The 20,317-nt window shown below is 40.5% G+C and overlaps 1 protein-coding gene across 2 annotated transcripts in view; it reads right to left on the bottom strand.

Annotated features, from left to right (window-relative positions):
* The window catches only part of GMPS (guanine monophosphate synthase), a 74,637-nt gene extending 62,793 nt beyond the window's left edge, over window positions 1-11,844 (bottom strand). The window contains exon 1 of one of the 2 annotated variants that reach the window (XM_057739399.1): window positions 11,493-11,844. Coding sequence is in view for 1 of the 2 variants with exons in the window: in XM_057739398.1 (XP_057595381.1) it covers window positions 11,493-11,519 (27 nt within the window). In the remaining variant the exon portion in view is untranslated. The remainder of the gene's footprint in view (window positions 1-11,492) is intronic. The other variant, XM_057739398.1, reaches the window with a different exon arrangement.
* Window positions 11,845-20,317: the final 8,473 nt, after the last annotated feature.

Genomic DNA, 20,317 nt, shown 5'->3' with positions numbered 1-20,317 from the left:
CTTTGCTGAAAATAATGAGTTAATATAACTTGAAAAAAACTATGGATAAAACTGGTGAAAGTTAGGGAAGGAATCAAGCATGCATTCTGTCTTTCTAGTATCAACACTGCCACAAATAACCACATAGTAAATGAGCTTTTTATAAACAGTTCCAGAAAGAATAGAATTAGAATATTACCATTTTGCAATCTCTCATAAAATAAATAATGGATCTTAGCTACTGTGGTCCACAAAAGGTCAGTGCTGATCTGCAAACTGTCACCAGTTCATAATAACAAAAGGTACATAAATTTTACATAAGCATCCATAAACCTGTATAACAAGTTGACAGTAATTTTATTTCCTTGAATCTATAATAAAAATTTGGGGCTTTTATTTTCTATGTCTTATAAGTTTTTTTAAAAAATATATTTATTTATTTATTTTATTGGCTGTGTTGGGTCTTTTTTGCTATGTGCGGGCTTTCTTTTAGTTGCCGTGAGTAGGGGCTACTCTTTGTTGTGGTGCGCGGGCTCCTCATTGCCGTGGCTTCTCTTGTTGTGGAGCACAGGCTCTAGGCACGTGGGTTTCAGCAGTTGCAGCACATGGGCTCAATAGTTGTGGCTCACGGGCTCTAAAGCACAGGCTCAATAGTTCTGGCACACGGGCTTAGTTGCTCCGTGGCATGTGGGATCTTCCTGGAGCAGGGATCAAACCCCTGTCCCCTGCATTGGCAGGCGGATTCTCAACCACTGCACCACCTAGGAAGCCCTCTATGTCCTAGAGTTTTAAATTTCATTTGTCTAAAAACTTATTGTGTTTTACAAAAATAGCAGTCATGGTAGGATTGCAATTTTTTTTTAAATTGGTTCCTTATTGGAGATCTGTCAGAAGCACTGAATTAGGCTTTAGCTATTAAAATCATTAGGTTAAAGACTGATGAGAAATTTGATAATGGATGGATAAGATGGCAACACCCTGAAACAACTAATCAATCTTAACTTACAAAAATAGAGACCCAGACATATGTAACTTTTTTTGTAACTGAAATATAGTTGATTTGCAATGTTGTGTTAATTTCTGCTGTACATCAAAATGATTCAGGTATGCATATATATACTTTTTTTTTATATTTTCCCATCATGGTTTATCATAAAATATTGAATATAGTTCCCTGTGCTACACAGTAGGCCCTTGTTGTTTATCCATTCTATATGTAATAGTTTACATGTGCTAATAACCCCAACCTCCCACTCCATCTCTACCCCAAACCCCCTCTCCCTTGGCAACCACAAATTAGTTCTCTATGTCTGTGAGTCTGTTCCTGTTTCGTAGATAGGTTCATTTGTGTCATATTTTAGATTCCACATATCACTGATATCATGTAGTACTTGTCTTTCTCTTTCTGACTTATTTCACTTAACATGACAATCTCTAGTTGCATCCATGTTGCTGTAAATAGCATTATTTCATTCTTTTTTCATGGATGAGTAGTATTCCATTGTGTATATATACCACATTTTCTTTATCCATTCATCTGTTGATGGGACATTAAGGTTGCTTCCATGTATTGACTACTGTAAATAGTGCTGCTATGAACACAAGGGTGCATGTATCTTTTCAAATTATATGGATTATATGCCCAGGAGTGGGACTCCTGCATCATATGGTAATTCTTTTAGTTTTCTGAGGAAATTCCATACTGTCTTCCATAGCGGCTGCATCAACTTCCATTCCCACCAACAGTATAGGAGGGTTCCCTTTTCTCCACACACTCTCCAGCATTTGTTATTTGTAGACTTTTTAATGATGGCCATTCTGACCAGTGTGAGGTGGTACCTCATGTCATTTTGATTTGCATTTCTCTAACAATTAGCAATGCTGAGCATCTTTTCATGTGCCTATTGGCCATGTGTATCTCTTCTTTAGAGAAATGTCTGTTTAGGTCTTCTGACCATTTTTCAATTGGGTTGTTTGTTTTGTTGTTGTTGGGTTGTATGAGCTGTTTGTATATTTTGGAAATTAAGCCCTTGTCAGCTTCATCGTTTGCAAATATTCTCTCCCATTCCGTAGGTTGTCTTTTCATTTTGTGTATGGTTTCTTTTGCTTTGCAAAAGCTTGTAAGTTTGACTAGGTCTCATTAGTCTATTTTCATTTTTATTTCTATCGCCTTGGGAGACTGACCTAAGAAACCATTAGTACAATTTACAGACATATGTAACTCTTACTATAAAGCACTAAGTAAACATATGTTAAGGAAAACTGACCACATGTTTACAACTGCTGAGAGGAATGAGAGGGACATTATTATACTCTTTGCTCTACTTGTGCATGTTTTTAAATTTTCCATACATAACAGACTACATTGGCCCTAATTCTTCACCATTCCCTATAACCATGCCTTCTGTCATGTCACTTTGCAGTTTGTCCTCCTATAGGCAGAATATATTTCCTCACTCTTAACACTGGGCTCAACCACAAGACCTGCTTTTGCCAATGTAACAAGGGCAGAAATGATAGTGTGCCAAGCCTTAAGCCACCTTAATGTTTCCACTTGTCTCCTATGCTTCTGCCAACATCATAAAAACACCATGGGACTACTTACTGGTCCAAGCAAAGGATGAGAGTAGTGGAGCTCAGCTGAGCTTACCCACAAACTCCTGAGCAAGAAGTAAGCATCATCTGTCTTTCTGAAAATGTTCCTAATACTACCTAAAGTGAAATTTTTAAAAAACCATCTAACACCAAAGCACCCATGGCAGGTTATGAATCAATAACAAATTATGATTCTGCTTTCCCTGGCCATACATAGCAGAAATACTCATATGTAAGGATGTAGCGGAAATTGTACAAAATGGCTATTATGTTTAGTTCTCTATGACCTCAACTTCAAAATATACATTACACTGAATCTCTGGCTTTAGAAATTAAAATATAATTGCATGCACACCTCTTTTTTTTAAGGGGGTAACTAATGAAGGAAAGACATCAGGGAAGAGAAACCACTTAGAGGAACTATTAGATAAGTTCTGGAGAGCTAGGCCTGGTGAACTCAAGAGGTACCAGACTAGACAGAATATGCCTCATAGACAGACTGATAGAAATTTCCTTATCGAATACCTGAAAATAGCTTCTATTTGAAAATACTGCACCAATGCCAAGGCTGCATTTTAAAAACACCCAACCTTGTTAAATCCAGAATGCTTCAAATTCTATTTATCTTAATCACTTTACTGTCACATTATTTTTTTATTTAAAATTCAAATTGCTACTATCAAATAAAGTAGTGGTTAATTTCTATTGGCTTCTATAAACCTATCTAAAAGTAGCCTGTTTGTCCACAAACCACATACTATTTCAATTAAAATACAGCTAAGCAAGATACTTTTAAAACATCCTTAAGGATAAAATATTATAATGCAGCTTTCATAAAGTTTGTTTTACTATATCAAGGTTTATTTCTTCCAAGCATCAAGTAGCCTATTATTATGGCCTAAATATTCCAAGCTGTAGGAAGTGGGGAATAGCAAAACCTATTAGGGGTTATCCTCTGATTCAGCAATTTCACTCCTAGATATCTATACAAGAGAAATGAACACCCAAGTCCACAAAAACTGGAAACAATCCAAATGGCCATCACCATGTGAATGGATAAATTCTGGTATATCCATATAGTGGAATACCACATAATAATAAAAATGAACAAACTACTGATACATGCAACGACACTGATAAATCTCAAAAACATTATATGGAGTAAAAGAAGCCAGAATCATTATATGATTCCACGGACATAAAATTCAAAAACAAACAAAACTGATGTATAGATAGAGAAATGAGAACACTGCTTGCTGCTGAAGGAGTAGAGGAATTGACTGCCAAGGGGCACAAGGGAATTTTGGGAGTAATGGAAATGTTCTATATTTTGATTGGGGTAGTGGTTACATACGTATATATATTTATCGAAACTGAAATTGTACACTTGAAGATCTGTGCATTTCACTACATGTACATTTTACCTCTATAAAAACAAGAAAAAGAAATCACCTATTAGTGTCCATTTCAAACTATCATTTCTCTCCACAAACTGAAAGACAATGTAACAATCACCAACTGTTGCCCTTAGCCTTCAGGGGCACTGGATGGTCAAGCTCTGTCATGGTGTCAATAACAAGGCCAACACTCAAATTTAAGAGCTACTCCTGCTTCAAAACCAAAAATCTATCAAGTTAAATCCAATTAAGTGGCCTGATTAATCATCCATTAAAAGCTTATACTTTTATACCTAAAAATTTTTAGTCTAACTCAAGCTATATCCACTCCACATATACCAATTGCCTCTAAAAGAGCTATCTTCTTCACTGTAATGCTCTAAGTCTTGTGCCTTATTTTTGCCCAATCAGATGTTGGACTTGGGAGGAACAGTTCATTACAGTAATGCAGCAATATGAAAATGATCCACCAAAATGTAACCTAGGATTTCAGTCCAAAAACTGATAACATAGAGCAAGTTTAGTAAAAAGTGAATGGTAGGGAATTCCCTGGCAGTCCAGTGGTTAGGACTCTGAGCCTCCACTGAAGGGGTCTCCAGTACAATCTCTGGTGCGGGAACTAAGATCCCTCACGTCACAGGGTAGAGCCAAAAAAAAAAAAAAAGTGAACAGTATCCCAACTCATTCTATGAGATCAGTGTTGTCCTGATACCAAAATCAAAGACATCACAAGAAAAACTCCAAGCTGTTATCTCTTATGAATGTGGATGCAAAAATCAACAAAATTAACAAACCAAATCCAGCAACTTATAAAAAAGGATTATACACCATGGCCAAGTGAGATTTATCACAGGAATGCAAGTGTGGTTTAATATCCAAAAACCAATTAATCTATCAACACAATAAAAAACAAAAACTATCTGATCATCTGAACATATGTAGAAAAAGCATTTGTTAAAAATCCAACATCTTTTCATAATAAAGATAATCAACAAACAAAGAATAGAGGGAAATGCCCTCAATCTGATAAAGGGCATCTATGAAAAACCCACAGCCAACATCATGCTTAATGGTAAAAGACTAAATGCTTTCCCCCCAACTGAGATCAGGAACAAGAATTTCTGCCTTCACCACTTCTATTCAAAAGCATGAGGCATCAGGTAGGGCAACTAAGCAAGAAAATGAAATTAAAAGTACTCAGAGTAGAAAGGAAAAAGTAAAACTATCTCTATTCACAGATGACATAATCTTATATAAAGAAAACTCTGAGAGTTCCATTAATAAACTATTAGAATAAATAAGTTTGGTAAGGTAGAAAGATACAAGATAAATACACAAAAATCAATCATATACACTTGTAATGAACAATCCAAATATGTAATTAAGATTCCCTTTACAGGGACTTCTTAGGTGGCGCAGTGGTTAAGAATCTGCCTGCCAATGCAGGGGACACGGGTACAAGCCCTGCTCTGGGAAGATCTCACAAGCCACGGAGCAACTAAGCCTATGAGCCACATCCACTGAGTCTGTGTGCCACAACTACTGAAGCCCATGCGCCTAGAGCCTGTGCTCCACAACAAGAGAAGCCACCACAATTATCCATAATAGGCAAAGAATGAAAACAACCCAACGTCCATCCGCTGATGAATGGATAAGTAAAAGGTGTTATATCCATACAATGGAGTATTATTTGCTAATAAAAAGGAATAAGGTACTTACACAAGCTACCAGATGGATGAACTTTGAAAGCATCTTATGCTAAGTAAAAGAAGACAGTCACAAGAGACCACATATTATAAGATTCTAGCCATATAAAATGTCCAAAGTAGACAAAACTATAGAGACAGAAAATACATTAGTGGTTGCCTAGGGTTGGGAGGGAGAGGCAGGAGGGGGAAAATGAGGACTGACTGCTACAGCGTACAGGATTTCTTCTGGGGTAACGAGAATATTTTAAAATCCACTGGACTGTGGTGATGGTTGCACAAATCAATGAATATACTAATAACTAATCAACTGTGCCCTTTAAATGGGGGGAGGCATGGTATTTGAATTACATCTCAATTAAACTGTTACAAAAATAATTTTTTTAAAGAAAAGTATGGTAGAATCTAGGTGGTGGACACAGATGTTGACCAAAATTTCTTTTAACTTGCTTGTCTGTCTGAAATTTTTCATGAAATGTTAAAATAGGAAAAAAACCACAGCATAAAAATGTTTGACTATTACCAATAATATACCAAAACAATGATCTATCCACAACCATTTTTATTCATCTAGAGTGTTCCAAATTAATTAGGGATTGTTCATCCAAAATTGTCCAAAGCAGATTTTAGAATTCTGGAGTCCCTGATTTACATTCACAATGAAACTGAGAGGATAAGAATTAGTTCTCACACACACACACAAAAGGATTAGTTCTCCAAATTACAGACAAGGTGAGGGTGACTTAATTTTACACAAACCTTCATGAGTTTTGAGAATAAAAAGGATTTTGTTCTCCTGTTGACAAACAGGAGAAACAGGGAATTTTACATGTCCGGGGAGTTTTAAAGATTTAGGAAACATCCTCTGCAATTGTTATGGCAGACTAGAGCAGATTATTTTACCTTTCGGTCAGTTTCAACATTGCTGGTTCTCAAGTTTTAGAAAGCAAGTGATTTGATGCTTAATTTTTAAGAAGTTCAGAATAACTCTCTTAGAATAGTAACTAATTCAGAAAAGAACTATTTTAATGTATACACATTAGGCTTGAATTTTAGGCAAACTTTAAATACATGTCACTAGAGAAATCAAGATCCCAATTCAGGATGATATGTACTCTATAACTGGAGTGACCATATGGCCCAGTTTGCCCAGGACTGTCCTAATTTACACCTTTTATTTCCACATCCCGCCCAACTTTTTGTCTCATCTTTTTCATTTTTTAACATATAAATAATTGTATTAAAGTAAGATAGGATGGGTTTGTTATACTTCCACTTTATACTTCCACCTTCTACCATGGCTTTGCCTAGTACTCTGTGGAGTCCAGGTTCAGTGAATAGAATGCTCACCTTAACTTCTGGGTCAATCTAAAAGCCAACCACTGAGAACCCATCTCTCTCTTTCCTGGCGCTTTCCTGTTAAAATGAAGTGCACTTGGACACTAACAACATCCAGTTGTGGGTGCTGATAGCAGAATGTTTGAAGCTGCTGTCCCAGCCAGCCACCTGGTGTACCTGCTAGGTGTGCCACAGCCATTCTTCAGCTTGCAAAATGCACATAACCTCCAGGCCTCCATCAGCTGGGTCAGTGGGATATGTAAGGTGTTTGTGAAATACATGCAGGAAAGAGACTCTGTGTGTTCCAGTGCATAATGTACAGAGTAATCTGAACTTATGCTATAGGAGTTTTGCCTTTTATTTAACTGGATTTACACAATACAGCAAATATTCATTTTGTTTGGTAACATTTTACAGCAATTATTATAAATTTATTACTTTTAGCATCTCCTATTTTATGCTCTAGTGCCCCAGTTTACACAAAGAGTATATGGTCACACTACCAGAAACAAACACCTTATTCCCTATTAAACTGTAATGGACTATGTGAGATAATGTATAGACCTAACTACATAAAGCATCTCCTGGGTCCTCAAAACCATGAACCCAAAGGGATGGCAAGGGTCAGCCAACAAGAACACCAACTAACATCACACTATTACTGCAGTAAAGCTATTTTTTGAACTACTGTGATTCTTGAACAATAACAAAAAAAATCTATTCCACAACAAGCATGAGATAAAGAATATTCTACACAATCTAGAACTACATATTTGACACAGAGATTCTAAGTTCTATTACTTCTCTGTTGAGTCACAAAGTGCTTCAAAATCATGTATTAACCCTGAGGACTTCATTCATTTTGAGCATCTAAACAGAGTTTAGGTTAGGAGGAGGCATGAAAACAGTTTAAGTACTGTAACAAAGGATAATTTCAGCATTCTGGGTAGCAACTGATTATTACTTCAAACAGCATCCTTTAAAATATAATTCGTTAAATAACCTTAAAAAGTACCAAACACATTTGAACAAGTATAGGACAAATCTATATTCTTTTTTAAATTCTTAAAAGACAAATATTTTCCTTAAGTGACAAGTTGGCCCATGCTAAGGACAAGGTCATCTCAGGTTCCTGAAGGAATTTCAAAACCTTTCAAGTCTAAGAACAGAAAACAATAAAAAACCTGTCTGTAACAGCTCTTCCATTCTAGGTGGATACTTTAACATATGGGACAAAATCTGGAGGGAAAAAAATGCATCTTTGACCTTTAAAAAAATGTACTATAGGTTTATCATAGAAGGATAGTTGTTCAATTCTCAATGCATCCCAGATAAAAATCTCAGGTTATCTTTCCATTCAATTCAAAACTTAAATTTTAAAATGGCAAATTTAAATTTTCAACATTAGATGTCATTAAAGATTCTATATCACATGCAATCAATAGGTATTTATAAAAAAAAAAAAAAACTCTTTAATCCAAGTATGATATACCCTAGTCGACATCTTAGTAAAGGTGGTGGGGCAGGTCCTACCTCTACTCCAGCCAAAAGAGTCTAAGGATTAGATGGGACCAAAAGTGTGAAATTTGACAAGTAGCCCAAAGAACATTACTCTCATAACCTTGCCTTAATAAAACTGAAAAAAGTTACAATGTCTAATATTTGTTACATACATATACTCGTATAAAACACTGAAGAGTCGTAAAAACGTTTTAAAGAAAAAGCTGACTGCCTATGCTCTTGTTTAAATGAAATATCTTAACTAAATAACATTATATCAGCTCTGCCTTGGATGGTTAACCAAAGTAGTCCTGAAGAAAAAGAAAAGCCAGCTATATTCTTTCAGCTTAGGAAGCTAGAACACATAAAGGTCCTTTCCAGCTCTAAAATGATACTCCGTGGATAAAACTAATGAAAACGGTCCAAATGCTTTTACAGAATTTAGGTAGATCTCTCCGTAATTTCTATCATGCATTAATGTCATTTTAGAAAACCATGAAAAATAATGAAATGTACCAGAATGGGAATCAAATCAGCTCTTTGCCATTTTAATTATCAACTAGAATTTACTCCCAATTGTCAGAGGCACAAAAGATGTACAACATAAGCTTGGGTTCAGTGCTTGTATTTCATGCCAGAGGGAAAGATGGTTCAGTGGTAAGCTACGGAAAATAGATGCCTACTTAGATTTCTGGTTGGACCTCTCACAATATCATATTTCACCTACTTTACTCTGCATATCCCCCCATATTTAAACATCTCTTTATTTGAAATGTTTATTATGATCAATGACATACCATGATCTTATAGGATTTTTTCCCCTCCTTAAGCATATACGAAATAATCATAGATTTCATGAAATGTTATTTTCCCGGATTGTTCCTCTTGAAAATGCTTTCAATTTGGTTTACATCTAACTGTTAGTAGAATCAAAAAAAAAAAAAGGGAACTCCCTGGCGGGCCAGTGTTAGAACTCAACATTTTCACTGCCTGGGCCCAGTATGGATCCCTGGTCTGGGAACTAATGCGGCCAAAAAAAAATAAAGGAAAAAAAAAAAAAAAGACATGCTTGATTATGCTACAAAACATAAAGAACCCTGAAATAAAAATTAGGTAATCAACAATTCACCTGGGTCTCAAATATACCAAACTTACAAGATTCTCTTTAAAATTCAAGTTGAACAAAACAAAAACATACCAACTAGGAAAAATAAGGTATGTTCTGTACACCTGAGTCAGGTAAAGTAATATGAAAATTGAATCTTTAACTTCATGATGTCACTCAATTTTGTGAAAATACTGTTTTCAAATCAGCACATATTTTTCAACGTCTGTAAATCAGTTTGAATCCTCCTAATAACACAGTCATTTCCTCTACTGGCACAAAGATGAATCTTTGCAATGTTTTTACGGTTCAAAATTAAAGAGACAAGAAAAATTCTTTTTTAAGTTAACTAGAGTACCGGAAAGAGCTGTACGTTGAGGTTTACATACGGTTCTGAGGTCATAAACGAAAGGTTAGAGTGTCATCTACCTTTATAATCTTAAGAAAGGGCTCCAACTAGTCTGAGCCTCAGTTTCCCCGGTTTAAAAGAGTTTATCAGCTACCTTATAATCTTTACTCACTTGTTCAACACTTTTTTTAATATCTACTAGAGACTAAGCAGTTAATTCACGGAGAGGACCCACTAAAAGGTGATTAGGCACCACCTTTGTAAGAGAATAAGCCTGAAAGGACACTTCTACCTGACTTAGAACACCAATTCCCACCTGACGTTTAAAATTCCACACACCTGAATGAAACGTAATCAAGTAATTTCTTAAAGCCAGGCCCTAAACAGAGTATGGGAAGTACATCTCGCTTAAGTAAATCGTAATTCAAAACCGCGCAGTTCCCGCGGACAACACTGACTTTGCGGGTATGAGAGAATTCCAGGCCAACGAAAATTTTAACACAGAAGTGAAAGCGAAGGTGCTCAATTCAGAAGCGAGACGAAAGAAGAGGGTCTACAGAAGTCAGTCGGAGGTGACGAGAAACGCAGCGGCGGCCCAAACTACTCTCTCCACTCAGCGCATCAAGTTAACTTCTTCGGCACCCGGGACTCGCGATTCACCGGGAGCACTGGCTGCGGCCTGAGTCCCGGAGGGGGCTCCCCAAGGCCGTCCCACCGCAAACCAACGGGCAAAATAAGGAATGAGCGGGATGGGGGCGGGGCTGGACACACGCTCCATCCCTCGGAGAAGAATGGGGGGAGGGGAACGGAGTGAGCGACCCTCCGGCCACCGGCCCTGGCCGGGGGAGGGCGCTGACGGGGGAGGGGGGCACGACGACAGTCACGCGGCCTCACCCAGGGTTGGCCTCGCCGCCGCGGATCCCAAGGCAGACGTGGGGGGAACCCGGCAAGCCTCACCGAGGGCAGGCGGGAAACGGGGTGGCGGGAAGACGGGAGGCCGGCCCAGCTCGAACACCGCTCGCGAGGCCCCGACTCTGCCCTGCCTTCCGCTGGCCCCGGGAGCTCCACAAAAGGCTCCCCGGCTCTCAAAGGGTGGGGGTGAGGGCTGGGGAAGCCCCCCTCTCACACACACACCCGCCCGCGCGCGCACACACACACACACACGCTCGCCTCCCTACCCCCACCCTCCGCGGGCTCCGCGCCCCACAGCGACGCGGGGGAGGCGGGGGCCAGCGGCGTGGCCGCGGGAAGCTGACGCCCTCCCCGACGCCCGGAGGTCGGCGGGCGCAGAAACCCCGACACGCAGACAAAAATCAACAAAGCACCTGCCTCTCCCGAGGAGAAAACATGCCACAGGCCCCGACCGGCGGCTCTCCGACGCGCCGCTACCCGGGCCGCAGGGCTGCGCTGGCGGGCTGGGGGGAGGAGGCAGGGAAGGGCCCCGCGCGGTGGCTCCCCGGGCCCGGAGCCTCGCCTCCGTCCGGAAGTGGTGAGGCAGGGACCCCCCCACGCCAGAGACTGACCTTGGAGTCTCCGTTGCACAGAGCCATCGGGGCTGCGGCCGCGGCGGCGGCCAGAGATGAGACGGGGCGGGAGAGGGGCCGATGGGGTCAACGCCACGGGCCGGGACGTAGGAGGAGGCCTGGTCGAGGAGAGGGCGGGCGGAAGGCGCGGACAGGAGCTCGCCGCTTCCGAAGCGCCGAGTCGAGCAGCCGCCGCGGAGCGCGGGCCCCAGCGCCGCGGGAGAGCGGACCAGCAGCGCGCACGCTGCCCCCGCCTCCTGCTTCCGCCCCGGCCGGCCACTGGGAGGAGCCAGAGCCCGTGTGGCTAGGCTGCTGAGCAAGAGACCTCCGCGGCCGCCGCGGCCGCCGCCAAGTACACCCGCCTCTAGAGGAGGGAACTTCGGCGTCCGGCCCCGCCTCCAAGTCCGTCCCAGGCGCCGAGGTCCGCCCCCGGGAGAAGAAACCCTTGGGTCTCCGGCCTCCCCGCCCACAAGAGGAGGAGCCTGCGGTGCCTGGTCCCGCCCCCTCGCCTGTCTGGCCCGCCCCCGGGAGGAGGAGCCCGCGGTGCCCAGCTTGGCCGGCGCTGTCCCGCCCCCGCACCCAGTGGCGGGCGCTGAGAGGAAGGCCCAGCGGCGCCCTCCCCCACGCCCGCCGCCAGAGCCGGCCGAGGAGAAAAACCCAAGCCGCGGTCAGCTTGCTGTTGGCCGGTCGGCCCGCAGCCTTTGATGGCTGGTGGCCCTGAGGAGGAAGCCTCTAGAGAGCTGGGTCACTGGGGAACCCTTAACCGGTGGTGCGGCCTCATCTCAGGTTGCGGGTCATGGGAGGAGGCCAAGGCTGCTTTGAAGACTTTCGTGGTGACTTCTCCGTTGAGTTAAAAGTGATATTTGATCACTTAGGTCCCTCAGAAGTTCTACAGCCGGTGCAGAATTTCCAAAAGGAAGGGTTTGGGGAGCGGCAATCTGGTGGGAAACTGGACCGGAGGACTGGAGCTCTGTTTGCGCAGCAATATTTTTATTTGGATTGTGGGAAAGGGGCTGCAGTCTTTCCAGCTACTCATTGGCAGCCGTCAATGCAGGTATTACAGTAGCCTGAATTTGGTCACCTGAGGGTCTGAATCAGGGTTGGGCAATAAATAATAACACTGGGAACTGCTTTCCGTTTACAAAACCTTTTAACAAATATTCAGTTAATATTATAATACAGCCATTTGCTGAGCTCATGCTATGTGTCAAGCTGTAGTCCAGGTATTAAGGAGCTAGAGTGAGACAGCCCAGACTTCCAAAAACTCCTTTTATTCTAACTAATCCCATAGAGTAGTGCAATAAGATTGAGTTCTTATCCACTTTTACTAATAAGAAAATTGAGGCTCAGTGAGATTATGTGCTTCTGCCTCTCTATATAGGAGGTAAGGGGCACCTGATCTGGGAAAGGATAGACAGTAAAACATTTACAGGAACAAAAGACCCAAGGCCCTCCTGGACCTCAGACTCAAAGAAAGTGTTTTACTTACCTTTTTTTGAGGTGAAAAATGGATACTTGAACTTTATAAAGCCATGGAGACTGTGTTCTCTTGATAGGTCTGAGTGAACAATCCAGAGAACAGTGTAGTAACCAATAGGAGAACTGCATCAACACCCACCTGGAATGGAATGGATTGTGATGTGCTGGCATTAAGGATTGGCTAAACCCCATCTGTATTAAATAATGCTTAGTTTAAATATGTTCTAGTGGTCACTTGTGTTTATAGCTAAGAATGTCAGCATGTACCAAAGTTCTTACAGCTTAAGTCTTCTGCAACTTTTGACTCTATTCACCTCTTCCTCCTTGAAACTGGATTTCTTTATAGGGCACCATAGTGGTGTCTTTTCACCTCCATGATTGTTCTTCATCACCTTTTCTTGTCCCTCTTCATATATCTTTCCTACAGGAGGAAACTTAAGTATTGCTTTTCTTCAGTATTTCCATTCCTAGCCCTTTTCTCATCTTACTCTTCACCTGTATTTCCTTGGGGCACTTATTTAAAAATATACCCTTGCTGAAAAACACCTTAATAGGCTCTATGTCATGACAGCTCTCTCTTCGGAGCTCCAGGTCCCTATTACTATGTACATCCCCAGTCAGATGTTAAATGTCATACTGGATCCCAAACTCAAATCAGAAACAAAACATTGTTCAAGACTATTCCTTCCAGAGACAAAGGAGAAGCCTCAATGAGACTGTAAGAGGGGCACAATCGTGTTAAAATCAAATCCCATAAATGCTGGGTGGGTGACTCACAAACTGGAGAACAGTTGTACTGCAGAAGTCCACCCACTAAAGTGAGGGTTCTGAGCCCCACATCAGGCTTCTCAACCTGAGAGTCCAGCAATGGGAGGAGAAATCCCCAGAGAATCAGACTCTGAAAGCCAGCAGAATTTGATTGCAGGACCTCCACAGGACTGGGGGAAACAGAGACTCCACTCTTGGAGGGCACAAAAAAATGTGCTCACCAGGACCCAGGGGGAAGGAGCAGTGATCCCATAGGAGACTGAACCAGACCTACCTGCTGGTGTTGGGGGGTTGCCTGTGGAGGTGGGGGGGTGGCTGTGGCTCTCCGAGGAGACAGGGGCACTGGCAACAGGGGTTCTGGGAATTGCTCATTGGCAGGAGCCCTCCCAGAGTCTGCCATTAGCCCCACCAAAGAGCCTGTAAGCTCCAGTGCTAGGTAGCCTCAAGCCAAACAACCAACAAGGTGTGAACACAGCCCAACCCATTAGCAGACAAACAGATTAAATTTTTACTGAGCTCTGCCCACCAAATCAGATTAAAGTCTTACTGAGCTGCACCCACCCAGCCCTACCCACCATCAGTCCCTCCCATCAGGAAGCATGCAGGAGCCTCCTAGAGAGCTTCCTCCACAACAGGGCAGACAGCAGTATCAAGCAGTATCAGCACTATTTCATCTTGTGGAACTGAAAACCACAGCCACAGAAAGAGAGAGAAAATCAAAAAGCAGAGGACTTTGTACCAGATAAAGGAACAGGATAAAACCCCAGAAAAACAACTAAATGAAGAGGAGATAGGCACCCTTCCAGAAAAAGAATTCATAATAATGATGGTGAAGATGATCCAGGACTTTGAAAAAAGACTGGATGCAAAGATCGAAAAGTTTACCAAAGACCTAGAAGAACTAAAGAGCAAACAGACAGAGATATGCAACACAATAACTGAAATGAACAATACACTAGAAGGAACCAACAGCAGATTAACTGAGGCAGAAGGGTGAATAAGTGACCTGGAAGACAGAATGGTGATAATCACTGATGCAGAAAAGAATAAGGAAAAAAGAATGAAAAGAACTGAAGACAGCCTAAGAGACCTCTGGGACAATATTAAACGCAGCAACATTCACATCATAGGGGTCCCAGAAGGAGAAGAGAGAGAGAAAGGACCTGAGAAAATATTGGATGAGATTCTAGTTGAAAACTTCCCTGACATGGGAAAGGAAATAGCTACCCAAGTCCAGGAAGCTCAGAGAGTCCCAGGCAAGATAAACCCAAGCAGAAACACGCCAAGACATATAGTAGTCAAACTGACAAAAATTAAAGACAGAGAAATGTTATTAAAAGCAACAAGTCAAAAACAACAAATAACATACAAGGGAACTCCCATAAGGTTAACAGCTGATTTCTCAGCAGAAACTCTGCAGGCCAGAAGGGAGTGGCAGGATATATTTCAAGTGATGAAAGGGAAGAACCTACAACCAAGAATACTCTACCCAGCAAAGATCTCATTCAGATTTGACGGAGAAATCCGAAGCTTTACAGACAAGCAACAGCTAAGAGAATTCAGCACCATCAAACCAGCCCTACAACAAATGCTAAAGGAACTTCTCTAAGCGGGAAACATAAGAGAAGAAAAGGACCTACAGAAACAACAACAAAACAATTAAGAAAATGGTAATAGGAACATATATATCGATAATTACCTTGAATGTAAATGGACTAAATGTACCAACCAGAAGACACAGACTGGCTGAATGGATCCAAAAACAAGACCCATATATATGCTGTCTCCAAGAGACCCACTTCAGACCTAGGGACACATACAGACGGAAAGTGAGGGGATGGAAAAAGATATTCCATGCAAATGGAAATCAAAAGAAAGCTGGAGTAGTGATACTGATATCAGATAAAATAGATTTTAAAATAAAAAATGTTACAAGAGACAAGAAAGGACATTACATAAAGATCAAGGGATCCATCCAAGAAGAGGAGATAACAATTATAAATATATATGCACCCAGTATAGGAGCACCTCAATACATAAGGCAAATGCTAACAAGTATGAAAGGGGAAATGCAAGGCAGAAATAGAGACACAGGTGTAGAGAACAAACACATGGACACCAAGTGGGGAAAGCAGGGAGGGTTGGGGGGAAATGAATTGGGAGATTGGGATACCAAATTGTACACTCTAAATATATGCTGTTTATTGTCTGTTAACTGTATCTCGATAAAAGTTCTTAAAAAAAAAATTAAATAAATAAATAAATAAATAAATAAAATACAAAAAAAAAAAAGTAAATAAAGACTATGCTTGCAGGACTTCCCTGGTGGCGCAGTGGATAAGAATCCACCTGCCAAGGCAGGGGACTTGGGTCCGAGCCCTGGTCCGGGCAGATCCCATATGCTGCAGAGCAATGAAGTCCATGTGCCACAACTTCTGAGCCCGCACCCTAGAGCCCGTAAGCCACACTACTGTGCCAGTGTCCCGCAACTACTGAAGCCTATGCTCCACAGCAAGAGAAGCCACTGCAATAAGACCACACACCACAATGAAGAGTAACCCCCACTCTCTGCAACTAGAGAAAGCCCACACTCAGCAACGAGGACCCAATGCAGCCAAAAAAATAAATAAATATAATAATAATTCATTAAAAAAAAATAGCATACCTGATTTCTTGACTCATTCTTGGTGTGGTATATCTTTTGCAGCCCTTTATCCTGTTCATATCTTTATGTTTAAAGTGTTTCTTGTAGACAGCACATGATGGGGTCTTGCCTTAATTGGAGTGTTTATACTGTTTACAGTTAATGTGATTATTGATATGGTTAAGTTTATTTCTTTAATCTGGAGATTCTCAAGGCAGTAAGCTGAGGCAGTCGAAGGGCTCATCTTTTTTGTTTCCTGTCTCAGGGATCTGTCCTTTGTTGCTTGATATCCAGTATCTTGAAACCACTGTTGCATATATTTTGTCTGAGTTTTCTGTTGTTGTTGTTACCAGGAGGGTACATCCAGTTCGTTACTCCATTTTAGCAGAAGTGGAATCTTTTAATGATTAGTTGAGGCATCCTTACACCTGTAAGGTCTTCCTTCTGTTACCTGTCCTATCATATTTTTATATGATTATTGAGGTTAAGGGTGAAGATTGCCCTGAATTCAGAACAACTTAGGCAACGTAGAATAGTGATGCTGATTCTTATAAGTGTAATTGTATGGTTTCTGGGACTAACACATTTTAGAAGAAACATTTCGGAAAATTCACAGAGAGAAAATTTACGTGACTTTTCAGATTTGGTATCATATCACAAAATATTTATTTCAGGTATAATCCATGGTCATCTTATTTCATCTTTCAAATGTTTAATATTTTAAATCTGCCATTAACAAAAAAATTAACTTTTACGCTTATGAAGAATATTAGATGTCAACTTAAAATGTGGAAGGAAGTACATAGCTTTTCAAAATCCTTTTAGGATGGTATGTGAGTTAGAAAACAAAACAAAACAAAACTTGAAGACAGCTGTTCTAAATTTGATCACATATCCTTTGCCCAGAATCTTCTTAATGGCTTCCAGTTGTTCTCAGGATAAACTCCAAACTTCTAACTTTGCTTACTTGGTACTTGGAGATTTGGCCAGCCCCTGTTTACCCTGTAGACTGCTCTCACCACTGCCTCCCCTCACTCTACTCTCTAGCCATATTAAACTTCTTTCATTCCTTTAATGTGACATGTTCTTCTCTCTTGACTTGGGCATTTTGCACATAAATGTCTTTTGTGTGGAATATTTCTGTTCCCCTCCCCACAACTCTGAGTCTTGGGTTAGATGTCTCTTCCTCTTTTGTGCTCCCATAACCCTTTCCCCTTCATTATTACCACCCTTTACAGTGTTTACCTGTTTACTTGTCTCTGTCCAGGAAAAGCCCAGAAACAGTATCATCCCAGTAGGAACAAGCAAACCGAGTACTCAGCACAAGAGGAACCAGGACTTCTTGGAGAAACGGCTGATTTCAGGACTGAGGCAGGGACAAGGTAACCAGGAACATCTTTTGTGCCAGGAAGTTAGGAAGTGCTCAGAGAATGATGGGGGCATTTCAGAGAGACACAGAAGTCACTTTCAAAGGATTTTACTGACCAAATCTGGAATATATTGAAATAGCACCAGTAAACAAATTATATACTCTGATTAAATTAGGAATCCATCAGTATACGATGACATAAATAAATGATTAAAAGGAGAGAAAATCCTTCCTTATAATAGTGTCAGCTAATAAAGTTCAAAGGAATAATTGAGTTAGAAAATCATCATTTGTATACACTACTATATATAAAATAAGTAATCAACAAGGACCTACCACACAGCACAGGGAAATCTACTCAATATTCTGCAATAACCTGTATGGGAAAAGAATCTGAAAAAGAATGGATATATGTAAATGTACAATTGAATCACTTTGCTGTACACCTGAAACTAACACAACATTGTAAATCAACTATACCCCAATATAAAGTAAAAATTAAGTAAAAAGAAAATAATCATTTGGAAACCATCATAGAAATAATAAATTCAGACAAGAAACATCAATAGATGGTAAAATTCATTGATGAAAGTACAATCAGGAACAGGTTTTATTTACATTGTCTCAAAGTATCTCCCTACAAAATAATAATTATAAAAGGAAAATAGCAACTTTACAGTGAAGAAACTTGAGGACACCTCCTTACTCAAGTGATTGAAATTAGGAAAAAATCAACAACACATATCACCTGATGAATGCAATGAGGCAACCATAGTATTGCTTCAGTAGTGCTTGCCTAAAATGTATAACCTAAGAGTGAGTAAACATCAGGCAAACCCAAATGCAGGCACATTTTGAAAAATAACAGGTCTGTAATTGTTCCAGTTACCTCTTGCTTTGCAACAAACAGCCTAAAATCTAGTGGTTTAAAACAACAGTCTTTGTTTTACTACAGTTTGGACAGGCTCAGCAGGAGCAACTCTTCTTTGCCCTAATGTGTCAGCTAATACAGTCTAGCTCCACTAGATCTCAGCTAGAGTGGCTCAAAGCCTGGGAGCTAGAATCATGTGAAGGCTTTCCCACTCATATCTCTAACACCTAAACAGGGAGACTCAAACAGCTGACAGCTGGAATAGCTGCACCCCTTCTGGCATCTCTGTCTTTATGTGGTCTCTCCATTACCACAGCTTCATGGTAACTGGATTTCCTATGGGTCAGTTCAGCACTCCCAGGGAGAGTGAGTGTGTGACAGAGAGACACACATACAGAGAGAGAGAAAGACAGAGACAGAGAGAAAGAACTCGTGAGAAGCACGTAAAAGCTGTGTGGCCTTTTCTATCTAGCCATGAAAGTCACCATTTACTTCTCTGTGTTCTATTCATGGAATAAGTCACAAAGCCTGTCCAGGTTTAAGGAGAGAATTCTGGAAGAGTATGTGGAACTGCAAATGTGGTGCAATGCTTGGAAAATACAATCAGCTACAGTAATCTTGAAAAATGAAGGTCAGTATGTGGAACTGTTCCAGGTTGAAGGAGAATAAAGAGACATGAGAGCTGCAAGAAATACATGCACCTAGATGGAAACCTTTTGCTATAAAGGGTATTATTGCATCAGTTGGTAAACCTTGAATGCTCTAAGAGAAGGGTTTATGGAAGCTCTTTGTACTGTTGCGGCTTTGCTCTAAGTTTAAAATAATAAATAAAACTAATGACACCATAGAAGCTTGTTGTTTAAAAATCTTACAATTAATCCTTTCATAAAGCAGCAGGTGATTGTGTAATGATATAACCACCCATATATGATACAATCAGATTTTGAAAGTCACATTTTATTAAAGCAGATCATTGACTGTTGTTATCATAATTAAATTTTTATTAATTACCCCTGCTATGCCCTCTGTCTCAACTTTTCTCTCAGATTTTGGTCACCTTCTCTTAAAGCCAAACTGATATCTTCCTGATAAGAAATGATTCAGCCAAATCCTGTCCATTCATCATCTCTAGGAAAAGGAGGAATACAACTTTTGGTGTCTTGCCTTTGAAAAGTTTCTAAAACTGGTGAAGAAAACCCTTAACAATAGTAGTAGTAGTAGTGGTAGTAGTAGTAAACCTTATATAGCACTTTATATGCCAAGGCACTATTCTAAATTTATTACATATGTCAACTCATTTAATCCTCATAACAGTTCTATGAGATGGGTACTATTATTATCTTCTTATTGCCCTTTTGTGATTGAGAAAGAGAGAGGGACTAAGTAACTTAAGGTTATACAGCCAATAAACCACAGAACTGAGATTCAAACCAGGCCAACTGGCTCTAGCCTTTTATTGTTTATTAAACATTCAAAATATACATTGCCAAACAATCTTTAAAGCCACACGTATCACTGGGCACATTTTAAAGCAGAGCAACGGCCCTATTACCACTGTTTCTTTCATCTGCTTGCAGTGCCATGATTTTGATGGATTTTTTTAAATTGATTATCCTTAACAAAATTCATGGCAAATTCACTGAGTGTTTATATATTTAATTGTGGTTTAAAAAAAATACATTACATAAAAATTC

The sequence above is a fragment of the Hippopotamus amphibius genome, chromosome 6, assembly GCF_030028045.1.
Source record: "Hippopotamus amphibius kiboko isolate mHipAmp2 chromosome 6, mHipAmp2.hap2, whole genome shotgun sequence".
Taxonomy (NCBI): domain Eukaryota; kingdom Metazoa; phylum Chordata; class Mammalia; order Artiodactyla; family Hippopotamidae; genus Hippopotamus; species Hippopotamus amphibius.
Note: the sequence above shows the minus strand (reverse complement) of the source record. Positions and strands in the feature narration are given on the sequence as shown.